At 56.3% G+C, this 23,822-nt stretch overlaps 1 protein-coding gene across 1 annotated transcript; it reads right to left on the bottom strand.

Annotated features, from left to right (window-relative positions):
• Nucleotides 1-554: 554 nt before the first annotated feature.
• LOC137849021 (rho guanine nucleotide exchange factor 1-like) lies at nucleotides 555-23,145 on the bottom strand (the record flags this gene model as incomplete). Its single annotated transcript, XM_068668504.1, has 7 exons — nucleotides 22,993-23,145; nucleotides 21,003-21,083; nucleotides 19,290-19,323; nucleotides 12,744-12,844; nucleotides 9,048-9,121; nucleotides 2,864-2,940; nucleotides 555-692 (listed from the first exon to the last, which is right to left on the bottom strand). Coding segments are annotated over exons 1-7 (640 nt in total), but the record flags the coding sequence as incomplete, so codon positions are not given.
• Nucleotides 23,146-23,822: the final 677 nt, after the last annotated feature.

The raw sequence follows: 23,822 nt of genomic DNA, 5'->3' as shown, positions 1-23,822 counted from the left end.
CAGCAGAACCTGAGCCTCTGGGGGGGGGGGCACAAAAATTTGGGGGGGGCCCAAAATTAATTTTGGGGGGGTCACGGGGGGGTCACGAGTAAATTTTGGGGGGATTTGGGGCATTTTTGGGGGAGATATATGGGGGTTTAAATGGGGGGTCAAAGGGGGGCATAGGAGCATCATAATGTCACGTTTGAGGCTCTGGGGGGGGCACGAAAATTTGGGGGGGGCCCAAATTAATTTGGGGGGGTCCTGGGGGGGTCCTCAATAAATTTGGGGGGGATTTGGGGCATTTTGGGGGGAGATATATGGGGTTATATGGGGTCAAAGGGGGGTGGATGGGTGTCAATATGTCCAATTTGAGGCTCTGGGGGGGGCATAAAAATTTGGGGGGGCCAAAAATTAATTTGGGGGGGTCCTGAAAAAATTTGGGGGGGGGTTGGGGTCATTTGGGGGGGGTTATATGGGGTCAAAGGGGGGTGTAGGGGCATCAATATGTCACATTTCAGTCTCTGGGGGGGGGATTTTGGGTCTGGGGGGGGGCACAAAAATTTGGGGGGGGCCCAAATTAATTTGGGGGGATCCTGGGTAAATTCTGGGGGGGGGTCCTGGGGGGTTTGGGGGGGATTTGGGGGGGTTAAAGGGGGTCATAGGGGGGTGAAGGAGCACCAGGACGTCGTCCAGCAGCAGAACCTGGGCCTCTGGGGGGGGCACAAAAATTTGGGGGGGCCCAAAATTAATTTGGGGGGGTCCTGGGGGGGTCCCGGATAAATTTGGGGGGGGGTCCTGTTTTTTTTGGGGGGGGATATGGGGGAGATATAGGGGGTTATAGGGGATGAGGGAGGACCTGGATGTCATATTTGAGGCTCTGGGGGGGGGCACAAAAATTTGGGGGGGCCCAAATTAATTTTTGGGGGGGTCCTGAAAAAATTTGGGGGGGGTCCTGGGGGGTTTGGGGGGGATATGGGGGAGATTTGGGGGGGGATTTGGGGGGAGATAAAGGGGTGTAGGGGCATCAATATGTCACATTTCAGCCTCTGGGGGGGGATTTTGGGTCTGGGGGGGGGCACAAATTAATTTGGGGGGGGTCCTGGGGGGGGTCACGGGGTAAATTTGGGGGGGGTCTTGGGGGATTTGGGGGGGGATTTGGGGGGCTAAAGGGGGGGGATAGGGGGGTGTAGGAGCATCAATATGTCACGTTTGAGGCTCGGGGGGGGGGCACAAAAATTTGGGGGGGCCCAAAATTAATTTGGGGGGGTCCTGGGGGGGGTCACGGGTAAATTTGGGGGGGGTTTGGGGGGGATTTGGGGGGGGTTATGGGGGGTTATGGGGGGGGGATATGGGGTGTGAAGGGGCACCAGGACGTCGTCCAGCAGCAGAACCTGGGCCTCTGGGGGGGGCACAAAAATTTGGGGGGGCCCAAAATTAATTTGGGGGGGGCCTGGGGGGGTCACGGGTAAATTTTGGGGGGGATTTGGGGTCTTTTAGGGGAGATATATGGGGTTATATGGGGGTCAAAAGGGGGGGTGGATGGGCATCAATATGTCTCCAATTTGAGGCTCTGGGGGGGGCACAAAAATTGGGGGGGGCCCAAATTAATTTTGGGGGGGTCCTGGAGGGGTCCTGAATAAATTTTGGGGGGGTTTGGGGGGGATTTGGGGGAGAATATGGGGGGGTTAAAAGGGGTTAAAGGGGGGCAAGGAGGGACCTGGGTGTCATATTTGAGGCTCTGGGGGGGGCACAAAAATTTGGGGGGGCCAAAAATTAATTTGGGGGGGGTCCTGGGGGGGTCACGAATAAATTTGGGAGGGTTTGGGGGGGTTTGGGTGGGATTTGGGGGGGTAAGGGGGGGAATTGGGGGGGTCCTGGGTTTTTGGAGGGGGGTCCCAGGGTTGGGGGTGGTCCCATTTATTTGGGGGGGGGTCCCAGGATTTGGGGGGGGGTCCATTTTTGGGGGCGTCCATTTATTTAGGGGAGGTCCCAGGGTTTTGGGGGGGGGTCCCAATTTTTTTTGGGGGGGTCCCATTTATTTGGGGGGGGGGTCCCAGGGTTTGGGGGGGTCCCAGAGTTTTGGGGGGGTCCCTTTTTTTTTTGGGGGGGGGTCCCATTTTGGGGGGGGGTTCCCCAGGGTTTTGGAGGGGGCTCCCAAGTTTTGGGGGGGGGGTCCCGGGGTTTGGGGGGGGCTCCCAAATTTTTTTCGGGGGGGGGGGGTCCCAGGGTTTTGGAGGGGGGTCCCATTTTTTGGGGGTGGTCCCAGGATTTGGGGGGGGGTCCCCATTTTTGGGGGGGGTCCCAGATTTTGGGGGGGGCTCCCAAGTTTTGGGGGGGGGGGGTCCCAGGGTTTTGTGGGGGGTCCCTTTTTTTTGGGGGGGGGCTCCCAAATTTTTTTTGGGGGGAGGGGTCCCAGGGTTGGGGGGGGGCTCCCAAGTTTTGGGGGCATCCAATTTTTTTTGGGGGGGTCCCAGGGTTTTGGGGGGTCCTTGGGGTCCCCTTTTTTTGGGGGGTTCCCAGTTTTGGTTTTGGGGGGTTCCCAGGATTTGGGGGGGGTTCCCAGGGCTTTGGGGGGGTCCCAGGTCTAGGAGGAGGGTCCCCAAATTTTGGGGGGGGTTCCCAAGTTTTGGTGGGGGGGTCCCAGGGTTGGGGGGGGGCTCCCAAATTTTTTTCGGGGGGGGGGGTCCCAGGATTTGGGGGGGGGTCCCCATTTTTGGGGGGTGTTCCCGAATTTTGGAGGGTTCCCAAGTTTTGGGGGGTGTCCCATTTTTTTTTGGGGGGTCCCATTTATTTGGAGGGGGTGTCCCATTTTTTTTGGGGGGGGTCCCGTTTTTGGGGGGAGGGGGTCCCATTTTTTTGGGGGGGGTCCCCGGGTGCTGACCCACGGCCTTGTCGCGGGCGACGCGCCAGGTGAGCGGCCCCTCGTGAACCAGCGTCCGCTTGGTCAGGTCGGTGTGCTGGGTGGGGGGGCAGGGGGGGGGGGCACTGACCCACACATCCTGCCCCATAGATCCTCTGCCCCATAGATCCCCTGCCCCACACATCCCCTGCCCCATAGATCCTGACCCACACATCCTGCCCCAATAGATCCCAGTCCCTCAGCCCCTAGACCCATAGATCCTGACCCATAGATCCCCTGACCCACACATCCCCTGCCCCAGAGATCCCAGACCCACACATCCCCTGCCCCATAGATCCTGCCCCATGGATCCTGCCCCATAGATCCTGACCCATAGATCCTGCCCCATAGATCCTGACCCATAGATCCTGACCCCACAGATCCTGCCCCACACATCCCCTGCCCCATAGATCCTGACCCCACAGATCCTGCCCCACACATCCCCTGCCCCATAGATCCTGACCCACACATCCCCTGCCCCATAGATCCTGACCCATAGATTCTGACCCATAGATCCCAGACCCAGAGATCCCAGCCCCATAGATACCAACAAATCCCACCCCATAGATCCTGCCCCATAGATCCTGACCCACACATCCTGACCCATAGATCCTGCCCCATGGATCCTGCCCCATAGATTCCGGACCCATAGATCCTGCCCCATAGATCCTGACCCAGAGATCCTGCCCCATAGATCCCCTGCCCCATAGATCCTGACCCAGAGATCCTGACCCATAGATCCTGCCCCATAGATCCCGGACCCATAGATCCTGACCCATAGATCCTGCCCATAGATCCTGACCCATAGATGCTGCCCCATAGATTCCCATAGATCCTGACCCATAGATCCTGACCCATAGATCCCAGCCCCATAGATCCTGCCCCATAGATCCTGCCCCATAGATTCCGGACCCATAGATCCTGCCCCATAGATCCTGCCCCATAGATTCCGGACCCATAGATCCCAGCCCCATAGATACCAACAAATCCCACCCCATAGATCCTGCCCCATAGATCCTGCCCCATAGATCCTGACCCATAGATGCTGCCCCATAGATTCCCATAGATCCTGACCCATAGATCCTGACCCATAGATCCCAGCCCATAGATCCTGCCCCATAGATCCTGCCCCATAGATTCCGGACCCATAGATCCTGCCCATAGATCCTGCCCCATAGATTCCGGACCCATAGATCCCAGCCCCATAGATACCAACAAATCCCACCCCATAGATCCTGCCCCATAGATCCTGACCCATAGATCCTGCCCCATAGATTCCAGACCAGAGATTCTGCCCCATAGATCCTGACCCACACATCCCCTGCCCCATAGATCCTGCCCCATAGATCCCAGACCCACAGATCCCAGACCCACAGATCCCAGCCCCATAGATCCTGACCCACACATCCTGCCCCATAGATCCTGCCCCATAGATCCTGCCCCATAGATCCTGACCCATAGATCCTGCCCCACACATCCCCTGCCCCATAGATCCCCATAGATCCTGCCCCATAGATCCTGCCCCATAGATCCAGACCCACACATCCCCTGCCCCATAGATCCTGACCCATAGTGCCCCCCTGCCCCACACATCCTGCCCCACATCCCAGTCCCATAGATCCCTGCCCCACACCCCTGCCCCATAGATCCCAGACCCATAGACCCTGCCCACACATCCCAGCCCCATAGCGCCCCCCTGCCCACACATCCTCCTGCCCCACATCCCCCTGCCCCACACATCCCAGCCCCACACCCTGCCCCACATCCCTGCCCCACAGATCCCAGCCCCACACATCCCCACCCCTGCCCCATAGATCCCAGCCCCATAGCTCCCGCCCCATAGATCCCAGACCCACACCCCCAGCCCCACACCCTGCCCCACACATCCTGCCCCATAGATCCCAGCCCCATAGATCCTGCCCACACCCTGCCCCACAGCTCCCGCCCCATAGATGCTGCCCCATAGATTCCATAGATCCTGACCCAGAGATCCTGACCCACACATCCTGCCCATAGATCCTGACCCATGGATCCCCAGAGATCCCCTGCCCCATAGATCCCAGCCCCATAGATCCTGACCCACACATCCCCTGCCCCATAGATCCTGACCCATAGATCCCCTGCCCCATAGATCCTGACCCACACATCCCCTGCCCATAGATCCTCTGCCCCATAGATCCTGACCCATAGATCCCAGACCCATAGATTCCCATAGATCCTGACCCAGAGATCCCGGAACCATAGATCCCAGCCCCATAGATCCTGACCCATAGATCCCAGACCCATAGATCCTGCCCCATAGATTCTGCCCCATAGATCCTGACCCATAGATCCCTGCCCCACACATCCCTGCCCCATAGAGCCTGCCCCATAGATCCTGCCCCATAGATCCCCAGACCCACGGATCCTGACCCACATCCCCCAGCCCCATAGATCCTGCCCCATAGATCCCAGTCCCTCAGCCCCTAGACCCATAGATCCTGACCCATAGATCCCCTGCCCCACACATCCCCTGCCCCATAGATCCTGCCCCATAGATCCCAGACCCAGAGATCCAGACCCACAGATCCCAACAGATCCCGCCCCCATAGATTCCCATAGATCCTGCCCCATAGATCCTGCCCCATAGATCCTGACCCACACATCCCAGACCCTCAGATCCCAGCCCCATAGATCCTGCCCCATAGCTCCCCCCCGCCCCACATCCCCACTCCACATCCTGCCCCCACACCCCCCTGCCCCACACATCCCAGCCCCACACATCCCCACCCACCTGCCCCATAGCTCCTGCCCCATAGATCCCAGCCCCACAGATCCCACCCCACACATCCCAGCCCCACAGTTCCTGCCCCATAGCTCCTGCCCCACACCCTGCCCCATAGCTCCCTGCCCCACAGACCCCACCCCATAGATCCCAGCCCCACACCCCCTGCCCCACACACCCCCTGCCCCATAGCTCCCGCCCATAGCACCCGCCCCACATCCCTGCCCATAGCTCCCTGCCCCATAGATCCCTGCCCCACAGATCCCAGCCCCACATCCCTGCCCCATAGCTCCCTGCCCCATAGATCCCTGCCCCACAGATCCAGCCCCACCCCCTGCCCCACACATCCCCCCTGCCCCACAGATCCCTGCCCCATAGCTCCTGCCCCATAGACCCCACCCCATAGATCCCAGCCCCACACCCTGCCCCATAGATCCCGACCCACACATCCTGCCCCACATCCCCCTGCCCCATAGACCCCACCCCATAGATCCCAGCCCCACAACCTGCCCCATAGCTCCTAGCCCCATAGACCCCACCCCATAGATCCCAGCCCCACACCCTGCCCCATAGATCCCTGCCCCATAGCGCCCCCCTGCCCCACACATCCCTCTGCCCATAGCTCCCGCCCCATAGCTCCCTGCCCCACACCCCGTGCCCCATAGCGCCCCCCAGCCCCACACCCTGCCCCATAGCTCCTGCCCCATAGACCCCACCCCATAGATCCCAGCCCCACACCCTGCCCACAGATCCCTGCCCCATAGCTCCCGCCCCATAGCTCCTGCCCCATAGACCCCACCCCATAAATCCCAGCCCCACACCCCCTGCCCCACACATCCCAGCCCCATAGCGCCCCCCTGCCCCACACATCCTGCCCCACATCCCAGCCCCATAGCTCCTGCCCCATAGATCCCAGCCCCATAGCTCCTGCCCCACACATCCAGCCCCATAGATCCCGCCCCATAGATCCCAGCCCCAAACATCCCCACCCCCTGCCCCACACATCCCAGCCCCATAGCTCCTGCCCCACACATCCCAGCCCCACACCCTGCCTCACACCCTGCCCCACAGATCCCTGCCCCATAGATTCCAGCCCCCACACCCTGCCTCACACATCCCAGCCCCACACATCCCTGCCCACAACCCTGCCCCATAGCTCCCGCCCCACAGATCCCTGCCCACAGATCCTGACCCATAGATCCCCATAGATCCCTGCCCCACACCTTGCCCCATAGATCCCTGCCCCATAGATCCTGCCCCACACATCCCAGCCCCACAACCCTGCCCCACACCTTGCCCCACAGATCCCTGCCCCATAGATTCCAGCCCCACACCCTGCCCCATAGATCCCAGCCCCACACATCCCAGCCCCACACCCCCAGCCCCACACATCCCCACCCCCTGCCCCATAGCTCCCGCCCCACATCCCTGCCCCACAGATCCCAGCCCCATAGCTCCTGCCCCAAACATCCCCACCCCCTGCCCCATAGATCCCAGCCCATAGATCCAGCCCCACACCCTGCCCCATAGATCCCGCCCCATAGCTCCTGCCCCACACATCCCAGCCCCACACCCTGCCCCATAGACCCCACCCCATAGATCCCAGCCCCACAGCTCCTGCCCCACACATCCCAGCCCCACACATCCCAGCCCCACACATCCCCACCCCCTGCCCCATAGCTCCCGCCCCATAGATCCCGCCCCATAGCTCCCGCCCCATAGCACCCGCCCCACATCCCTGCCCCATAGATCCCAGCCCCATAGATCCCAGCCCCACACATCCCACCCCCTGCCCCATAGATCCCAGCCCCATAGCTCCCGCTCCATAGATCCCAGACCACACCCCCAGCCCCACACCCTGCCCCACACATCCTGCCCCATAGATCCCAGCCCCATAGATCCCTGCCCCATAGCTCCTGCCCCACAGATCCCTGCCCCACAGATCCCTGCCCCATAGATCCCGCCCCATAGCTCCTGCCCCATAGCTCCCGCCCCATAGACCCCACCCCATAGATCCCAGACCCATAGACTCTGCCCCACACATCCCAGCCCCATAGATCCCAGCCCCATAGCTCCTGCCCCATAGACCCCACCCCATAGATCCCAGCCCCACACCCTGCCCCACATCCCTGCCCCATAGATCCTGACCCATAGATCCCCATAGATCCCAGCCCCATAGATCCCGCCCCATAGCTCCTGCCCCACACATCCCAGCCCCACACCCTGCCCCACATCCCCTGCCCCATAGCTCCCGCCCCATAGATCCCTGCCCCATAGATCCCGCCCCATAGATCCCTGCCCCATAGATCCCTGCCCCATAGACCCCACCCCATAGATCCCAGCCCCACACCCTGCCCCACATCCCTGCCCCATAGATCCTGCCCCATAGACCCCACCCCATAAATCCCAGACCCATAGACCCTGCCCCACACATCCCCACCCCCTGCCCCATAGCTCCCGCCCCACAGATCCCTGCCCCATAGATCCCAGCCCCATAGACCCTGCCCATAGACCCCACCCCATAGATCCTGCCCCACACCCTGCCCCACAGCTCCCGCCCCATAGATCCTGCCCCACACATCCAGCCCCACACCCTGCCCCACATCCCCCTGCCCCATAGCTCCCGCCCCACAGATCCCTGCCCCATAGATCCCAGCCCCATAGACCCTGCCCATAGCTCCTGCCCCATAGCTCCTGCCCCATAGATCCCAGCCCCATAGACCCCCCCAGCCCCACACCCTGCCCCATAGACCCCACCCCATAGATCCCAGCCCCCACATCCCTGCCCCATAGCTCCTGCCCCATAGACCCCACCCCATAGATCCCAGCCCCATAGATCCCTGCCCCACACCCCCTGCCCCATAGCACCCCCCTGCCCCACACCCTGCCCCATAGCTCCCTGCCCCATAGCTCCCTGCCCCATAGATCCCTGCCCCATAGCTCCTGCCCCCATAGATCCCACCCCATAGATCCCAGCCCCACACCCTGCCCCACATCCCTGCCCCATAGATCCCTGCCCCATAGATCCCTGCCCCATAGATCCCGCCCCATAGCTCCTGCCCCATAGACCCCACCCCATAGATCCCTGCCCCATAGCTCCTGACCCACACATCCTGCCCCACATCCCTGCCCCATAGACCCCACCCCATAGATCCCAGCCCCATAGCTCCTGCCCCACACATCCCAGCCCCATAGCTCCCGCCCCACAGATCCCTGCCCCATAGCTCCTGCCCCCATAGATCCCAGCCCCACATCCTGCCCCATAGCTCCCGCCCCATAGCTCCTGCCCATAGACCCCACCCCCATAGATCCCAGACCCACACCCCCAGCCCCACACATCCCAGCCCCATAGATTCCAGCCCCACACCCTGCCCCATAGCTCCCTGCCCCATAGCGGCGCACCTGAACTGGGCGATGTTGGGGTCGCTCTGCTTCAGGCTGGAGAGGTCGAGGCGGCGCTGGTACTCCTTCAGCTTCTGGGGGGGGGGCACAAATTGGGGGGTCAGGGGGATTTTGGGGGAGATTTTGGGGATTTTGGGGGGTTTGGGGGGGTCGGGGGGGGTCCGGGGTTTTTTTTGGGGGGGGGTTTGGGGGGGTCCCGGGGGTGGTTTTGGGGTAATTTGGGGGGATTTTGGGTCACCATGAGGCTCTCCGTGTTGCATCTCTGGGGGAATTTGGGGGATTTTGGGGAGATTTGGGGGTTTTTGGGGGACCCAATTTTTAGTTTTTTTTTGGGGGGGGGTTGGGGGGGTTCTCGGGGTGGTTTTGGGGTGATTTTGGGGATTTTGGCTCCCCATGAGGCTCTAAATGTCAGACATCTCATGGGAGTCAGGGGGATTTTGGGGACGTTTGGGGGATTTTGGGGGGTCAGGGGGGGTCGGGGGACCCGGGGGTTTTTTGGGGGGGTTGGGGGGGTCCTGGGGGTGATTTTGGGGTAATTTTGGGGGATTTTGGCTCACCATGAGGCTCTCCATGTCACATCTCATGGGGAGTCAGGGGATTTTGGGGGGATTTTGGGGTCCAGGGGGGTTGGGGGGACCCATTTTTTTGGGGTGTTTTTGGGGGGGGTTTGGGGGGTTCTGGGGTTGATTTTGGGGTGAATTCGGAGGATTTTGGCTCACCATGAGGCTCTCCATGTTGTGTATGTTTGGGGGTATTGGGGGGGATTTTGGGACGTTTGGGGGGATTTTGGGGTTTGGGGGGATCGGGGACCTGGGGGTTTTTGGGGGGGGTTTGGGGGGGTTTTGGGGGTTATTTTGGGGTAATTTTGGGGGATTTTGGCTCACCATGAGGCTCTCCAAGTCAGACACCTCATGGAGAATCAGGGGGGTTTTGGGGACGTTTGGGGGGATTTTGGGGTCCAGGGGGCTTGGGGGGACCCAGTTTTTTGGGGGGGGGTTTTGGGGGGGGTTTGGGGGGGTTCCGGGGGTGATTTTGGGGTAATTTCGGGGGATTTTGGCTCACCATGAGGCTCTCCATGTTGTGTATGTTTGGGGGTATTGGGGGGGATTTTGGGGACGTTTGGGGGGATTTTGGGGTCCAGGGGGGTCGGGGGACCCGGGGGTTTTTGGGGGGGTTTGGGGGGGGTCCGGGGGTGGTTTTGGGGTAATTTCGGGGATTTTGGCTCACCATGAGGCTCTCCATGTCACATCTCCGGGGGAATCAGGGGGATTTTGGGGACGTTTGGGGGCTTTTGGGAGGTTTTTGGGGGGGTCGGGGACCCGGGGGTTTTGGGGGGGGTTTGGGGGGGTTCCGGGGGTGGTTTTGGGGTAATTTCGGGGGATTTTGGCTCACCGTGAGGCTCTCCATGTCCCATCTCTGGGGGAGTCAGGGGGATTTTGGGGAGGTTTTGGGGTTTTGGGGGTTGGGGGGACCCAAATTTTTTAGGGGTTTTTGGGGGGGGTTTGGGGGGGTTCCGAGGATGATTTTGGGGTAATTTTGGGGGATTTTGGCTCACCGTGAGGCTCTCCATGTCACATCTCCGGGGGAGTCAGGGGGATTTTGGGGAGGCTTTGGGAGATTTTGGGGTTTTGGGGGGTTGGGGGGACCCAAATTTTTTAGGGTTTTTTGGGGGGGTTTGGGGGGTTCCGGGGGTGATTTTGGGGTAATTTTGGGGGATTTTGGCTCACCATGAGGCTCTAAATGTCAGACATCTCATGGGGACTGGGGAGATTTTGGGGGTATTTGGGGGATTTTGGGTTTTGGGGGGGTCAGGGGGGTTGGGGGACCCGGGGTTTTTTGGGGGGGGTTTGGGGGGGTCCCGGGGGTTATTTTGGGGTAATTTTGGGGGATTTTGGCTCACCATGAGGCTCTCCATGTCCCATCTCTGGGGGAGTCAGGGGGATTTTGGGGAGGTTTTGGGGGTTTTGGGGGGTTGGGGGACCCAAATTTTTTAGGGTTTTTTGGGGGGGGTTTGGGGGGGTTCTGGGGTTGGTTTTGGGGTGATTTCGGGGGATTTTGGGTCACCGTGACGCTCTCCATGTCGCATCTCTGGGGGAATCAGGGGGATTTTGGGGAGGTTTTGGGGGTTTTTGGGGGTTGGGGGTACCAAATTTTTTTAGGGGTTTTTGGGGGGGGTTTGGGGGGGTTCCGGGGGTGATTTTGGGGTAATTTGGGGGATTTTGGCTCCCCATGAGGCTCTCCATGTCAGACATCTCATGGGGAGTCAGGGCATTTTGGGGGTATTTGGGGGGATTTTGGGGTCTGGGGGGGTCGGGGACCCGGGGGTTTTTGGGGGGGGTTTGGGGGGGTTCCGGGGGTGATTTTGGGGTAATTTTGGGGGATTTTGGCTCACCATGAGGCTCTCCATGTCACATCTCCAGGGGAGTCAGGGGGATTTTGGGGAGGTTTTGGGAGATTTTGGGGTTTTGGGGGGTTGGGGGGACCCAAATTTTTTAGGGGTTTTTGGGGGGGTTGGGGGGGTTCTGGGGGTGATTTTGGGGTGAATTCGGGGGATTTTGGCTCCCCATGAGGCTCTCCATGTCACATCTCCGGGGGAATTTGGGGGATTTTGGGGAGATTTTGGGGGTTTTGGGGACCCAATTTTTTAGGTTTTTTTGGGGGGGTTTGGGGGGGTTCCGGGGGTGATTTTGGGGTAATTTGGGGGGATTTTGGCTCACCATGAGGCTCTCCATATCACATCTCAAGGGAAGTCAGAGGGATTTTGGGGAGGTTTTGGGGGTTTTGGGGATTTTGGGGGACCCAGTTTTTTTGTTTTTTTTTGGGGGGGTTGGGGGGGTTCTGGGGGTGATTTTGGGGTAATTTCGGGGGATTTTGGCTCACCATGAGGCTCTCCATGTCACATCTCCGGGGGAATCAGGGGCATTTTGGGGAGGTTTTGGGGGTTTTTGGGGGTTGGGGGTACCAAATTTTTTTCGGGATTTTTGGGGGGGTTTGGGGGGGTTCTGGGGGTGATTTTGGGGTAATTTTGGGGGATTTTGGCTCACCATGAGGCTCTCCATGTCGCGCACCTTATGGGGAGTCAGGGCATTTTGGGGGTATTTGGGGGGATTTTGGGGTCCAGGGGGGTCGGGGGACCCGGGGGTTTTTGTGGGGGGTTTGGGGGGGTTCCGGGGGTGGTTTTGGGGTAATTTCGGGGGATTTTGGCTCACCATGAGGCTCTCCATGTCATATCTCCGGGGAAGTCAGAGGGATTTTGGGGGTATTTGGGGGGATTTTGGGGTTTTGGGGGGTCGGGGGACCCGGGGGTTTTTGGGGGGGGTTTGGGGGGTTCCGGGGGTGGTTTTGGGGTAATTTTGGGGATTTTGGGTCACCATGAGGCTCTCCATGTCACATCTCCAGGGAAGTCAGGGCATTTTGGGGTGATTTTGGGGTTTTGGGGGGGTCAGGGGGGTCGGGGGACCCGGGGGTTTTTGGGGGGGTTTTGGGGGGTTCTGGGGGTGATTTTGGGGTAATTTCGGGGGATTTTGGCTCTCCATGTCACATCTCTGGGGGAATCAGGGGGATTTTGGGGAGGTTTTGGGGTGATTTTGGGGTCCCAGGGGGGTTTGGGGGGGTCGGGGGACCCGGGGGTTTTTGGGGGGGGTTTGGGGGGTTCCGGGGGTGGTTTTGGGGTAATTTCGGGGGATTTTGGCTCACCATGAGGCTCTCCATGTCGCGCACCTCCTGGTTGACGTGGTTGAGGATCTGGCGGCAGCACTCGGCCGCCTGCTCCACCTGCGCCCGCTCCGCCGACGCCTCTGGGGGGGGGGCAGAGAGATTTGGGGTAATTTTGGGCAATTTTGGGCAATTTTGGGGATGAGGAGGGTAGGGGGGTGAGGGGGCAGTGGGGGGAGTGAGGGGTTGGGGGTGTTGGGGATGTGGGGGTGTTGGGGACATAGGGGGGTTTGGGGGTTTTTGGGGGCATTTGGGGTCATTTTGGGAGATTTTGGGTCATTTTGGGTAATTTGGGGACATTTTGGGGACATTTTGGGGACATTTTGGGGGACATTCTGCAGCATTTGGGGACATTTGGGGAGATTTTGGGTCATTTTGTGTCTTTTTGGGGCATTTTGGGGTGATTTTGGGGCACTTTGGGGGACATTTGGGGATGCTTGGGGACATTTGGGGACATTTTGTGTCATTTTGGGTCATTTGGGGGCATTTGGGGGACATTTACAGAAATTTTGCGGTCAATTTGGGGTCATTTTGGGACATTTGGGATCATTTATGGACATTTTGAGGACATTTACAGAAATTTTGGGGACATTTTGGGTCATTTTGGGTCTTTTGGGTCTTTTGGGGACATTTTGGGACATTTTGGGGACATTTTGGGGGCATTTGGGTCATTTGGGGACATTTGGGGTCATTTGGGTCTTTGGGGCCATTTTGGGTCATTTTGGGGTGATTTATGGATACCTTGGGGACATTTATGGACATTTTGGGGACATTTAGGGACATCTTGGGGACATTTGGGGAGGTTTTGGGGACATTTTGGGGACTCGGCCGCCTGCTCCACCTGCGCCCGCTCCGCCGCCGCCTCTGGGGGGGGGGGCAGAGAGATTTGGGGTAATTTCGGGCAATTTTGGGCAATTTTGGGGGGTGAGAAGGGTGAGGAAGGGGAGGGGGGGGAGAGGGGGTGAGGGTGTTGGGGTGTGGGGCCGTTGGGGACAGGGGGCTGTTGGGGATGCTTGGGAGATTTTGGGTCATTTTGGGTAATTTGGGGACATTTTGGGGACATTTTGGGACATTTTGGGTCATTTGAGGGACATTTGGGGACATTTTGGGTCATTTGGGGTAATTTTGGGTCTTTTGGCGACATTCTGGGGATATTTATGGACATTTTGGGGTCTTTTGGGGACATTTTGGGGGCATTTGGGAACATTTTGTGTCATTTTGGGTCATTTGGGGGCATTTGGGGGACATTTACAGAAATTTTGCGGTCAATTTGGGGTCATTTTGGGACATTTTGGGATCATTTATGGACATTTTGAGGACATTTACAGAAATTTTGGGGACATTTTGGGTCATTTTGGGTCTTTTGGGTCTTTTGGGGACATTTTGGGACATTTTGGGGACATTTTGGGGGCATTTGGGTCATTTGGGGACATTTGGGGTCATTTTGGGTCTTTTGGGGCCATTTTGGGTCATTTTGGGGTGATTTATGGATACCTTGGGACATTCATGGACATTTTGGGGACATTTAGGGACATCTTGGGGACATTTGGGGAGGTTTTGGGGACATTTTGGGGACTCGGCCGCCTGCTCCACCTGCGCCCGCTCCGCCGACGCCTCTGGGGGGGGGGCAGCGAGATTTGGGGTGATTTCAGGCGATTTTGGGAAATTTTGGGAAATTTTGGGGATAGGGGACTGAGGGGGGAGTGGGGGCATTGGGGGGGTGGGGGTATTGGGGGGAAATTTGGGGATATGGGGTGTTGGGGACATGGCAATGTTTGGGGGCATTTTGGGTCAATTTGGGGCATTTTGGAGACTTTTGGTCATTTTGGGTCTTTGGGGGACATTTAGGAGTTATTTATGGACATTTTGAGGACTTTTACAGAAATTTTGGGGACATTTGGGGGTCATTTATAGACATTGTGACGACATTTACAGAAATTTTGAGGACATTTTGGGTCATTTTGGGTCTTTTGGGGTCATTTTGGGACATTTTGGGGGCATTTTGGGGGCATTTGGGGCCATTTTGGGACACTTTGGGGACATTTAGGGACATTTGGGGATGTTTGGGGTCATTTGGGGTCATTTCGGGACATTTTGAGACATTTTGGGGGCATTTGGGTCATTTGGGGACATTTGGGGTCATTTTGGGTCTTTGGGGCCATTTTGGGTCATTTTGGGGTGATTTATGGATACCTTGGGGACATTCATGGACATTTTGGGGACATTTAGGGACATTTGGGGACATTTGGGGAGGTTTTGGGGACATTTTGGGGACTCGGCCGCCTGCTCCACCTGCGCCCGCTCCGCCGCCGCCTCTGGGGGGGGGGGGCAGCGAGATTTGGGGTGATTTCGGGCAATTTTGGGCAATTTTGGGGGGTGAGAAGGGTGAGGAAGGGGAGGGGGGGGAGAGGGGGTGAGGGTGTTGGGGTGTGGGGCCGTTGGGGACAGGGGGCTGTTGGGGATGCTTGGGGAGATTTTGGGTCATTTTGGGTAATTTGGGGACATTTTGGGGACATTTTGGGACATTTTGGGTCATTTGAGGGACATTTGGGGACATTTTGGGTCATTTGGGGTAATTTTGGGTCTTTTGGCGACATTCTGGGGATATTTATGGACATTTTGGGGTCTTTTGGGGACATTTTGGGGGCATTTGGGAACATTTTGTGTCATTTTGGGTCATTTGGGGGCATTTGGGGGACATTTACAGAAATTTTGCGGTCAATTTGGGGTCATTTTGGGACATTTTGGGATCATTTATGGACATTTTGAGGACATTTACAGAAATTTTGGGGACATTTTGGGTCATTTTGGGTCTTTTGGGTCTTTTGGGGACATTTTGGGACATTTTGGGGACATTTTGGGGGCATTTGGGTCATTTGGGGACATTTGGGGTCATTTTGGGTCTTTTGGGGCCATTTTGGGTCATTTTGGGGTGATTTATGGATACCTTGGGGACATTCATGGACATTTTGGGGACATTTAGGGACATCTTGGGGACATTTGGGGAGGTTTTGGGGACATTTTGGGGACTCGGCCGCCTGCTCCACCTGCGCCCGCTCCGCCGACGCCTCTGGGGGGGGGGCAGCGAGATTTGGGGTGATTTCAGGCGATTTTGGGAAATTTTGGGAAATTTTGGGATAGGGGACTGAGGGGGGGAGTGGGGGCATTGGGGGGGTGGGGGTATTGGGGGGAAATTTGGGGATATGGGGTGTTGGGGACATGGCAATGTTTGGGGGCATTTTGGGTCAATTTGGGGCATTTTGGAGACTTTTGGTCATTTTGGGTCTTTGGGGGACATTTAGGAGTTATTTATGGACATTTTGAGGACTTTTACAGAAATTTTGGGGACATTTGGGGGTCATTTATAGACATTGTGACGACATTTACAGAAATTTTGAGGACATTTTGGGTCATTTTGGGTCTTTTGGGTCATTTTGGGACATTTTGGGGGGCATTTTGGGGGCATTTGGGGCCATTTTGGGACACTTTGGGGACATTTAGGGACATTTGGGGATGTTTGGGGTCATTTGGGGTCATTTCGGGACATTTTGAGACATTTTGGGGGGCATTTGGGTCATTTGGGGACATTTGGGGTCATTTTGGGTCTTTTGGGGCCATTTTGGGTCATTTTGGGGTGATTTATGGATACCTTGGGGACATTCATGGACATTTTGGGGACATTTAGGGACATTTGGGGACATTTGGGGAGGTTTTGGGGACATTTTGGGGACTCGGCCGCCTGCTCCACCTGCGCCCGCTCCGCCGCCGCCTCTGGGGGGGGGGGGCAGCGAGATTTGGGGTGATTTCGGGCAATTTTGGGAAATTTTGGGAAATTTGGGGATGGGGGAGTGAGGGGGCAGTGGGGGGAGTGAGGGGGTGGGGGGTATTGGGGGAAAATTTGGGAATATGGGGTGTTGGGGACATGGCAATGTTTGGGGGCATTTTGGGAGATTTTGGGTCATTTTGGGTAATTTGGGGACATTTTGGGGACATTTTGGGGACATTTTGGGGGACATTCTGGAGCATTTGGGGACATTTGGGGAGATTTTGGGTCATTTGGGGTCTTTTGGGGACATTTTGGGGACATTTATGGACATTTGGGGTCTTTTGGGGACATTTTGGGGAGCATTTGTGGGGCATTTTGGGCATTTTGGGTCATTTTGGGGTCATTTATGGATGTTTTGGGGTCATTTATGGACACTTTGGGGGACATTCGGGGACATTTGGGGACATTTGAAGACATTTTGGATCATTTTGGGACATTTTGGGTTCATTTATGGACATTTTGGGGACATTTAGGGATGTTTGGGTTCATTTGGGAACATTTTGGGTCTTTTTGGGTCATTTGGGGACATTTTGGGAGACATTTTGGGGGCACTTATGGACATTTTGGGGACATTTAGGGACATCTTGGGGACATTTGGGGAGGTTTTGGGGACATTTTGGGGACTCGGCTGCCTGCTCCACCTGCGCCCGCTCCGCCGACGCCTCTGGGGGGGGGGGCAGCGAGATTTGGGGTAATTTCGGGCAATTTTGGGAAATTTGGGCAATTTGGGGGATAGGGGAGTGAGGGGGGGAGTGGGGGGAGTGAGGGGGTGGGGGTATCGGGGGAAATTTGGGAATATGGGGTGTTGGGGACAGGGGGATGTTTGGGGGCATTTTGGGAGATTTTGGGTCATTTTGGGTAATTTGGGGGCATTTTGGGGAGATTTGGGGCATTTGGGGTCTTTTGGGATCATTTGGGGTAATTTGGGGGCATTTGGGAATTATTTATGGACATTTTGAGGACATTTACAGAAATTTTGGGGTCATTTGGTGACATTTTGGGTCATTTTGGATCTTTTGGGGTCATTTTGGGACATTTTGGGGGCATTTTGGGGGCATTTTGGTCATTTGGGGACATTTGGGGTCATTTTAGGTCTTTTGGGGCCATTTTGGGTCATTTTGGGGTGATTTATGGATACCTTGGGGACATTCATGGACATTTTGGGGACATTTATGGACATTTTGGGGACATTTGGGGAGGTTTTGGGACATTTTGGGGACTCGGCCGCCTGCTCCACCTGCGCCCGCTCCGGCCGACGCCTCTGGGGGGGGGGGCAGCGAGATTTGGGGTGATTTCGGGCAATTTTGGGCAATTTTGGGCGATTTGGGGACTTTGGGAGGGAGGGGGGAGTGGGGGGAGTGAGGGGGTGGGGGTATCGGGGGGAAATTTGGGAATATGGGGTGTTGGGGACAGGGGGATGTTTGGGGTCATTTTGGGTCATTTTGGGTCATTTTGGGTAATTTGGGGACATTCTGGGGACATTTTGGGACATTTTGGTTCATTTGGGGTATTTTAAGGGTATTTGAGAGGACATTTGGGGACATTTTGGGTCTTTTTGGCTCATTTGGGGACATTTTGGGAGACATTTTGGGGACATTTGGGGAGGTTTTGGGGACATTTTGGGGACTCGGCCGCCTGCTCCACCTGCGCCCGCTCCGCCGACGCCTCTGGGGGGGGGGGCAGCGAGATTTGGGGTAATTTCGGGCAATTTTGGGCAATTTGGGAGATAGGGAGGAGTGGGGGGAATGACAGGGGTGGGGGTATTGGGGGGTATTGGGGACGTGGGGCCATTGGGGACATGGGGATGTTTGGGGGCATTTTGGGAGACTTTGGTCATTTTGGGTAATTTGGGGCATTTTGGGGAGATTTGGGGGCATTTGGGGTCTTTTGGGGTCATTTGGGGTAATTTGGGGGCATTTTGGGGGCATTTTGGAGACTTTTGGGTCATTTTGGGTCTTTGGGGACATTTGGGAATTATTTATGGACATTTGGGGGACATTTACATAAATTTTGGGGACATTTGGGGGTCATTTATAAACATTGTGACGACATTTACAGAAATTTTGGGGACATTTTGGGTCATTTTGGGGGATTTTTGGGGTATTTGGTGTATTTGGGGTGTATTTGAGGGTATTTTGGGGGTATTTGGTTATGATTTTTGGGTATTTGGGGGTATTTTGGGGGTGTTTGGGGTGTTTATTAAGGTTTTTGGGTGGATTTGGGGCAATTTTGGTGTATTTAGGGGGTATTTTGGGACATTTTGGGGTAGGTTTGGGGGATTTGGGGGGTATTTGGATGCATTTTGGGGGGATTTGGGGGGATTTTTTAGGATTTGGGGGATATTTGGGGAGATTTTTGGGGTATTTTGGGGTATATTGGGTGGATTTGGGGGTATTTTGGGTGGATTTGGGTAGATTTTGGTGGGATTTTGGGGTATTTGGGGGGCATTTTGGGGGTATCTGGCGGGGATTTTGAGGGATTTTTGGGGGATTTTTTTGGATTTTGGGGTATTTGGGGGTATATTTGGGGTATTTTGGGGTATTTTGGGTGGATTTGGGGTATTTGGGTGGATTTGGGTGGGATTTGGGGGCATTTTGGGGATTTTGGCGGGGATTTTTTGGGATTTTTTTGGATTTTGGGGTATTTTTTGGATTTTTGGGGAAATTTGGGGGATTTTTGGGGTGTTTTTGGGGTGCCCCCACCGGTGCAGGCGGTGATGCTTTGCAGCAGCAGGGGTACTTGGTGAGCCGCTGCATTTCAGTGGGGATGGGGGGGGATTGGGGGCATTTTGGGGGGATTTCGGGTATTTTGGGGTATTTTGGGGGGAATTTGGGGGTATTTGGAGGAGATTTTGGGGTATTTGGGGAGTTTGGGGGATATTTTGGGGGTATTTGGGGGTATTTTGGGTGGGTTTGGGGGGATTTTTTGCGTATTTGGGGGTATTTTGGGGCCTTTTGGGGGGTATTTGGTTGTGATTTTTGGGTATTTGGGTATTTTGGGGGTGTTTGGGTGTTTTTTAAGGTTTTTGGGTGGATTTGGGGCAATTTTGGTGTATTTAGGGGGTATTTTGGGACATTTTGGGGTAGGTTTGGGGATTTGGGGGTATTTGGATGCATTTTGGGGTATTTGGGGGATTTTTTAGGATTTGGGGGATATTTGGGGATTTTGGGTGGATTTTGGGGTATTTTGGGTGGATTTGGGGGTATTTTGGGTGGATTTGGGTAGATTTTGGTGAGATTTGGGGGTATTTGGGGGCATTTTGGGGGTGTTTGGCAGGGATTTTGAGGGATTTTTGGGGGATTTTTTGGGATTTTGGGGTATTTGGGGGTATTTTGGGGGTATTTTGGGGGTATTTTAGGGGAATTTTGGGTGGATTTGGGGGTATTTTGGGTGGATTTGGGTGGATTTGGGTGGGATTTTGGGGTATTTTGGGGTATTTTGAGGATTTTGGCAGGGATTTTTTGGGGATTTTGGGGTATTTGTGGGTATTTGGGGGTATATTTGGGTATTTTGGGTGTATTTGGGTGGATTTGGGTGGGATTTTGGGGTATTTGGGGGCATTTTGGGGGTGTTTGGCAGGGATTTTGAGGGATTTGGGTGGATTTTGATGGGATTTTCAGGGATTTTGGGGGATTTGGGCATTTCAGGGATTTAGGGGATTTTGGGGGGGATTTTTGGGGAGTTTTTGGGGTGCCCCCACCGGTGCAGGCGGTGATGCTTTGCAGCAGCAGGGGGTACTTGGTGAGCCGCTGCATTTCGGTGGGGATGGGGGGGGAATGGGGCATTTTGGGGGGATTTCGGGTATTTTGGGGTATTTGGGGGGAATTTGGGGGTATTTTCTGGGTATTTTGGGTATTTTCGGGAGTTTTGGGGGATATTTTGGTGGCATTTGGGGGTATTTTGGGTAGGTTTGGGAAGATTTTGGTGTAATTGGGGCTATTTGGGGGTATTTTAGGTGTATTTGGTGGAATTTGGGGGTATTTTGGGCCTTTTTGGGGGTACTTGGTTGTGAATTTTGGGTATTTGGGGGTATTTTAGGGTATTTTGGGGTATTTTGCGTATTTTGGGGGTATTTTGGGTGGATTTGTGGCTATTTTAGTGTATTTTGGTGTATTTTGGTTGGGTTTGGGGGGATTTTGGTGTATTTGGGGGTGTTTTGGGGCATTTTGGGGGTATTGGGGGGGATTTTGGGAGTATTTGGGGTTATTTTGGGATTTAGGCGGATATTTTTGGGGATTTGTGGTATTTGGGGGTACTTTCTGGTATTCCGGGGTATTTTGGGGGTATTTGGGTGGATTTGATGGGATTTTCGGGGAATTTTGGGATTTTGGGGTATTTTTGAATTTTTGGGGAAATTTAGGGGATTTTTGGGATGCCCCCACCAGTGCAGGCGGTGATGCTTTGCAGCAGCAGGGGTACTTGGTGAGCCGCTGCATTTCGGTGGGGATGATGTCCTTCAGCTGCAGCCGCCGGCACCGCGCCTGGCTCTCCGCCTCCTGCGGGGACATTTTGGGGACATTTTGGGACGTTTTGGGACATTCGGAAACTTTTGGGGACATTCGTAGACTTTTGGGGACATTTGGGGATGTTTGGGACACTGGGGGACCCCAAAAAGGGTGGGGAGACCCTGGGACTTTGGGGACATTTGGGGATATTGGGGGACCCCCAAAAATGAGGGGGGGACCCCAAAAACGGGGGGGACCCCAAAAATGATGGGGGGACCTTGGGGATCCTGAGGACCCCCTGGGGACATTGGGGACCCCCTGGAGGTTTTGGGGACCCCCTGAGGATTTCGGGACCCCCCGAGGATTTTGGGGACCCCCTGAGGATTTTGGGGACCCCCAAAATATTAGGGGGACCCTGGGGATCCTGAGGATACCCTGGTGACATTGGAGACCCCCTGAGAGTTTTGGGGACCCCCTGGGACTTTTGGGACCCCTAGGGTTTTGGGACCCCCTGAGGATTTTGGGACCCCCCCCAGGATTTTGGGGACCCCCCCGGGTCTTGGGGACCCCTGGGACCTTGAGGACACCCTGGGGACCTTGGAGACCCCCTGAGGACATTGGAGACCCCCTGGAGGTTTTGGGGACCCCCTGGGGTTTTGGGGACCCCCAGAGGATTTTGGGGACCCCCTGGGGTTTTGGGGACCCCAAAAATTTTGGGGGGACCCCCGGGATCTTGAGGACACCCTGGGGACCTTGGAGACCCCCTGAGGACATTGGAGACCCCCTGGAGGTTTTGGGGGGACCCTGGGGCTTTTTGGGGACCCCCAGAGGATTTTGGGGACCCCCTGGGGTTTTGGGGACCCCAAAAATTTTGGGGGGACCCCCGGGATCTTGAGGACCCCCTGAGGACATTGGGAGACCCCCTGGTGACATTGGAGACCCCCTGGAGGTTTTGGGGACCCCCTGGGACTTTTGGGACCCCTGGGGACTTTAGGACCCCCTGAGGATTTTGGGACCCCCCCGAGGATTTTGGGACCCCCCCGGGTCTTGGGGACCCCTGGGACCTTGGGGACCCCCTGAGGACATTGGAGACCCCCCTGGTGACATTGGAGACCCCCTGAGAGTTTTGGGAACCCCCTGGGGACTTTTGGGACCCCTGGGGACTTTGGGACCCCCCTGAGGATTTTGGGACCCCCCCGAGGATTTTGGGGACCCCCTGGGCTTTCAGGGACATTAGGGGGGACCTCAAAAATGAGGGGACCCTGGTGACCTTGGAGACCCCCTGGAGGTTTTGGGAATCCCCTGGGGACTTTGGGGACCCCCTGGAGGTTTTGGGGACCCCCTGAGGATTTCGGGACCCCCCGAGGATTTTGGGGACCCCCTGAGGATTTTGGGGACCCCCAAAATATTAGGGGGATCCTGGGGATCCTGAGGATACCCTGGGAACCTTGGAGACCCCCTGGAGGTTTTGGAGACCCCCTGGAGGTTTTGGGACCCCTGGGGACTTTGGGGACCACCCGAGGATTTTGGGACCCCCCTGAGGATTTGGGGACCCCCTGAGGATTTTGGGGACCCCCAAAATATTGGGGGGGACCCTGGGGATCCTGAGGATACCCTGGTGACATTGGAGACCCCCTGAGAGTTTTGGGGACCCCCTGGGACTTTTGGGACCCCCTAGGGTTTTGGGACCCCCCTGAGGATTTCGGGACCCCCCTGAGGATTTCGGGACCCCCCCGAGGATTTTGGGGACCCCCCCGGGGTATTTTTGGGGCCCCCCAGGTCCTTGAAAACACCCTGGGGACCTTGGAGACCCCCTGGAGGTTTTGGGGGTCCCTGGGGACTTTGGGGACCCCCTAGGGTTTCGGGGACCCCCTGGGGACTTTTGGGACCCCTGAGGATTTCGGGACCCCCCCGAGGATTTTGGGGCCCCCCCCGGGGTATTTTTGGGCCCCCCCCCGACCTGCACGAACTGTGCGAAGCGCGCGTCCTTGCGCTGCTTGGCCTTGAGCTGCTCCAGGGCGAAGGGCTGGCGGCTGCAGAACCGCGCCGAGATCTTACGGAACCAGCGGCCCTCGGCGCCTGCGAACTGGAACATACATGTTACATGTATGTTACATGTGTGGGACATGCGTGGGACATGTGCGGGATACGTGTGGGGTGTGTAGGATGCTCGTGGTGCAGGCATGGGGTGGGTATGGCACATGTAGGGTGCTCATAACACACTATAGGCATGCACATACATCTTACATGCGTGTTACATACATGTTATATGTGTGTGACATACGCGGGACATGTGTGGGACATGTGTGGGATACACATGGGGCATGTATGATGCATGTGGGACACACACGGGATGCATATGAGACATTTATATGGTGCTCAGCACACTCAAGGCATGCACATACATGTTACATATGGGTTACATGTATGTTACATACGTGTGACATGCGTGGGATACGTGTGGGGTGTGTATGATGCTCGTGGTGCACACACAAGGTGGGTATGGCACATGTAGGGTGCTCAGAGCACACTATAGGCACGCACACACACATCACATACATATTACATATGGGTTACATGTGTGTTACATACGTGTTACATACATGGGACATGCGTGGGACATGTGTGGGACATGTGTGGGGTGTGTAGGATGGTCGTGGTGCACACACAAGATGGGTATGGCACATGTAGGGTGCTCATAACACACTATAGGCATGTACATACATCTTACATGCATGTTACATACATGTTACATGCGTGTTACATACATGGGACATACGTGGGATATGC

This window comes from Anas acuta, unplaced genomic scaffold (genome assembly GCF_963932015.1).
Source record: "Anas acuta unplaced genomic scaffold, bAnaAcu1.1 SCAFFOLD_388, whole genome shotgun sequence".
NCBI lineage: Eukaryota > Metazoa > Chordata > Aves > Anseriformes > Anatidae > Anas > Anas acuta.
The sequence above is the reverse complement of the archived record's forward strand: the minus strand, read 5'-3'. Positions and strand labels throughout refer to the sequence as shown.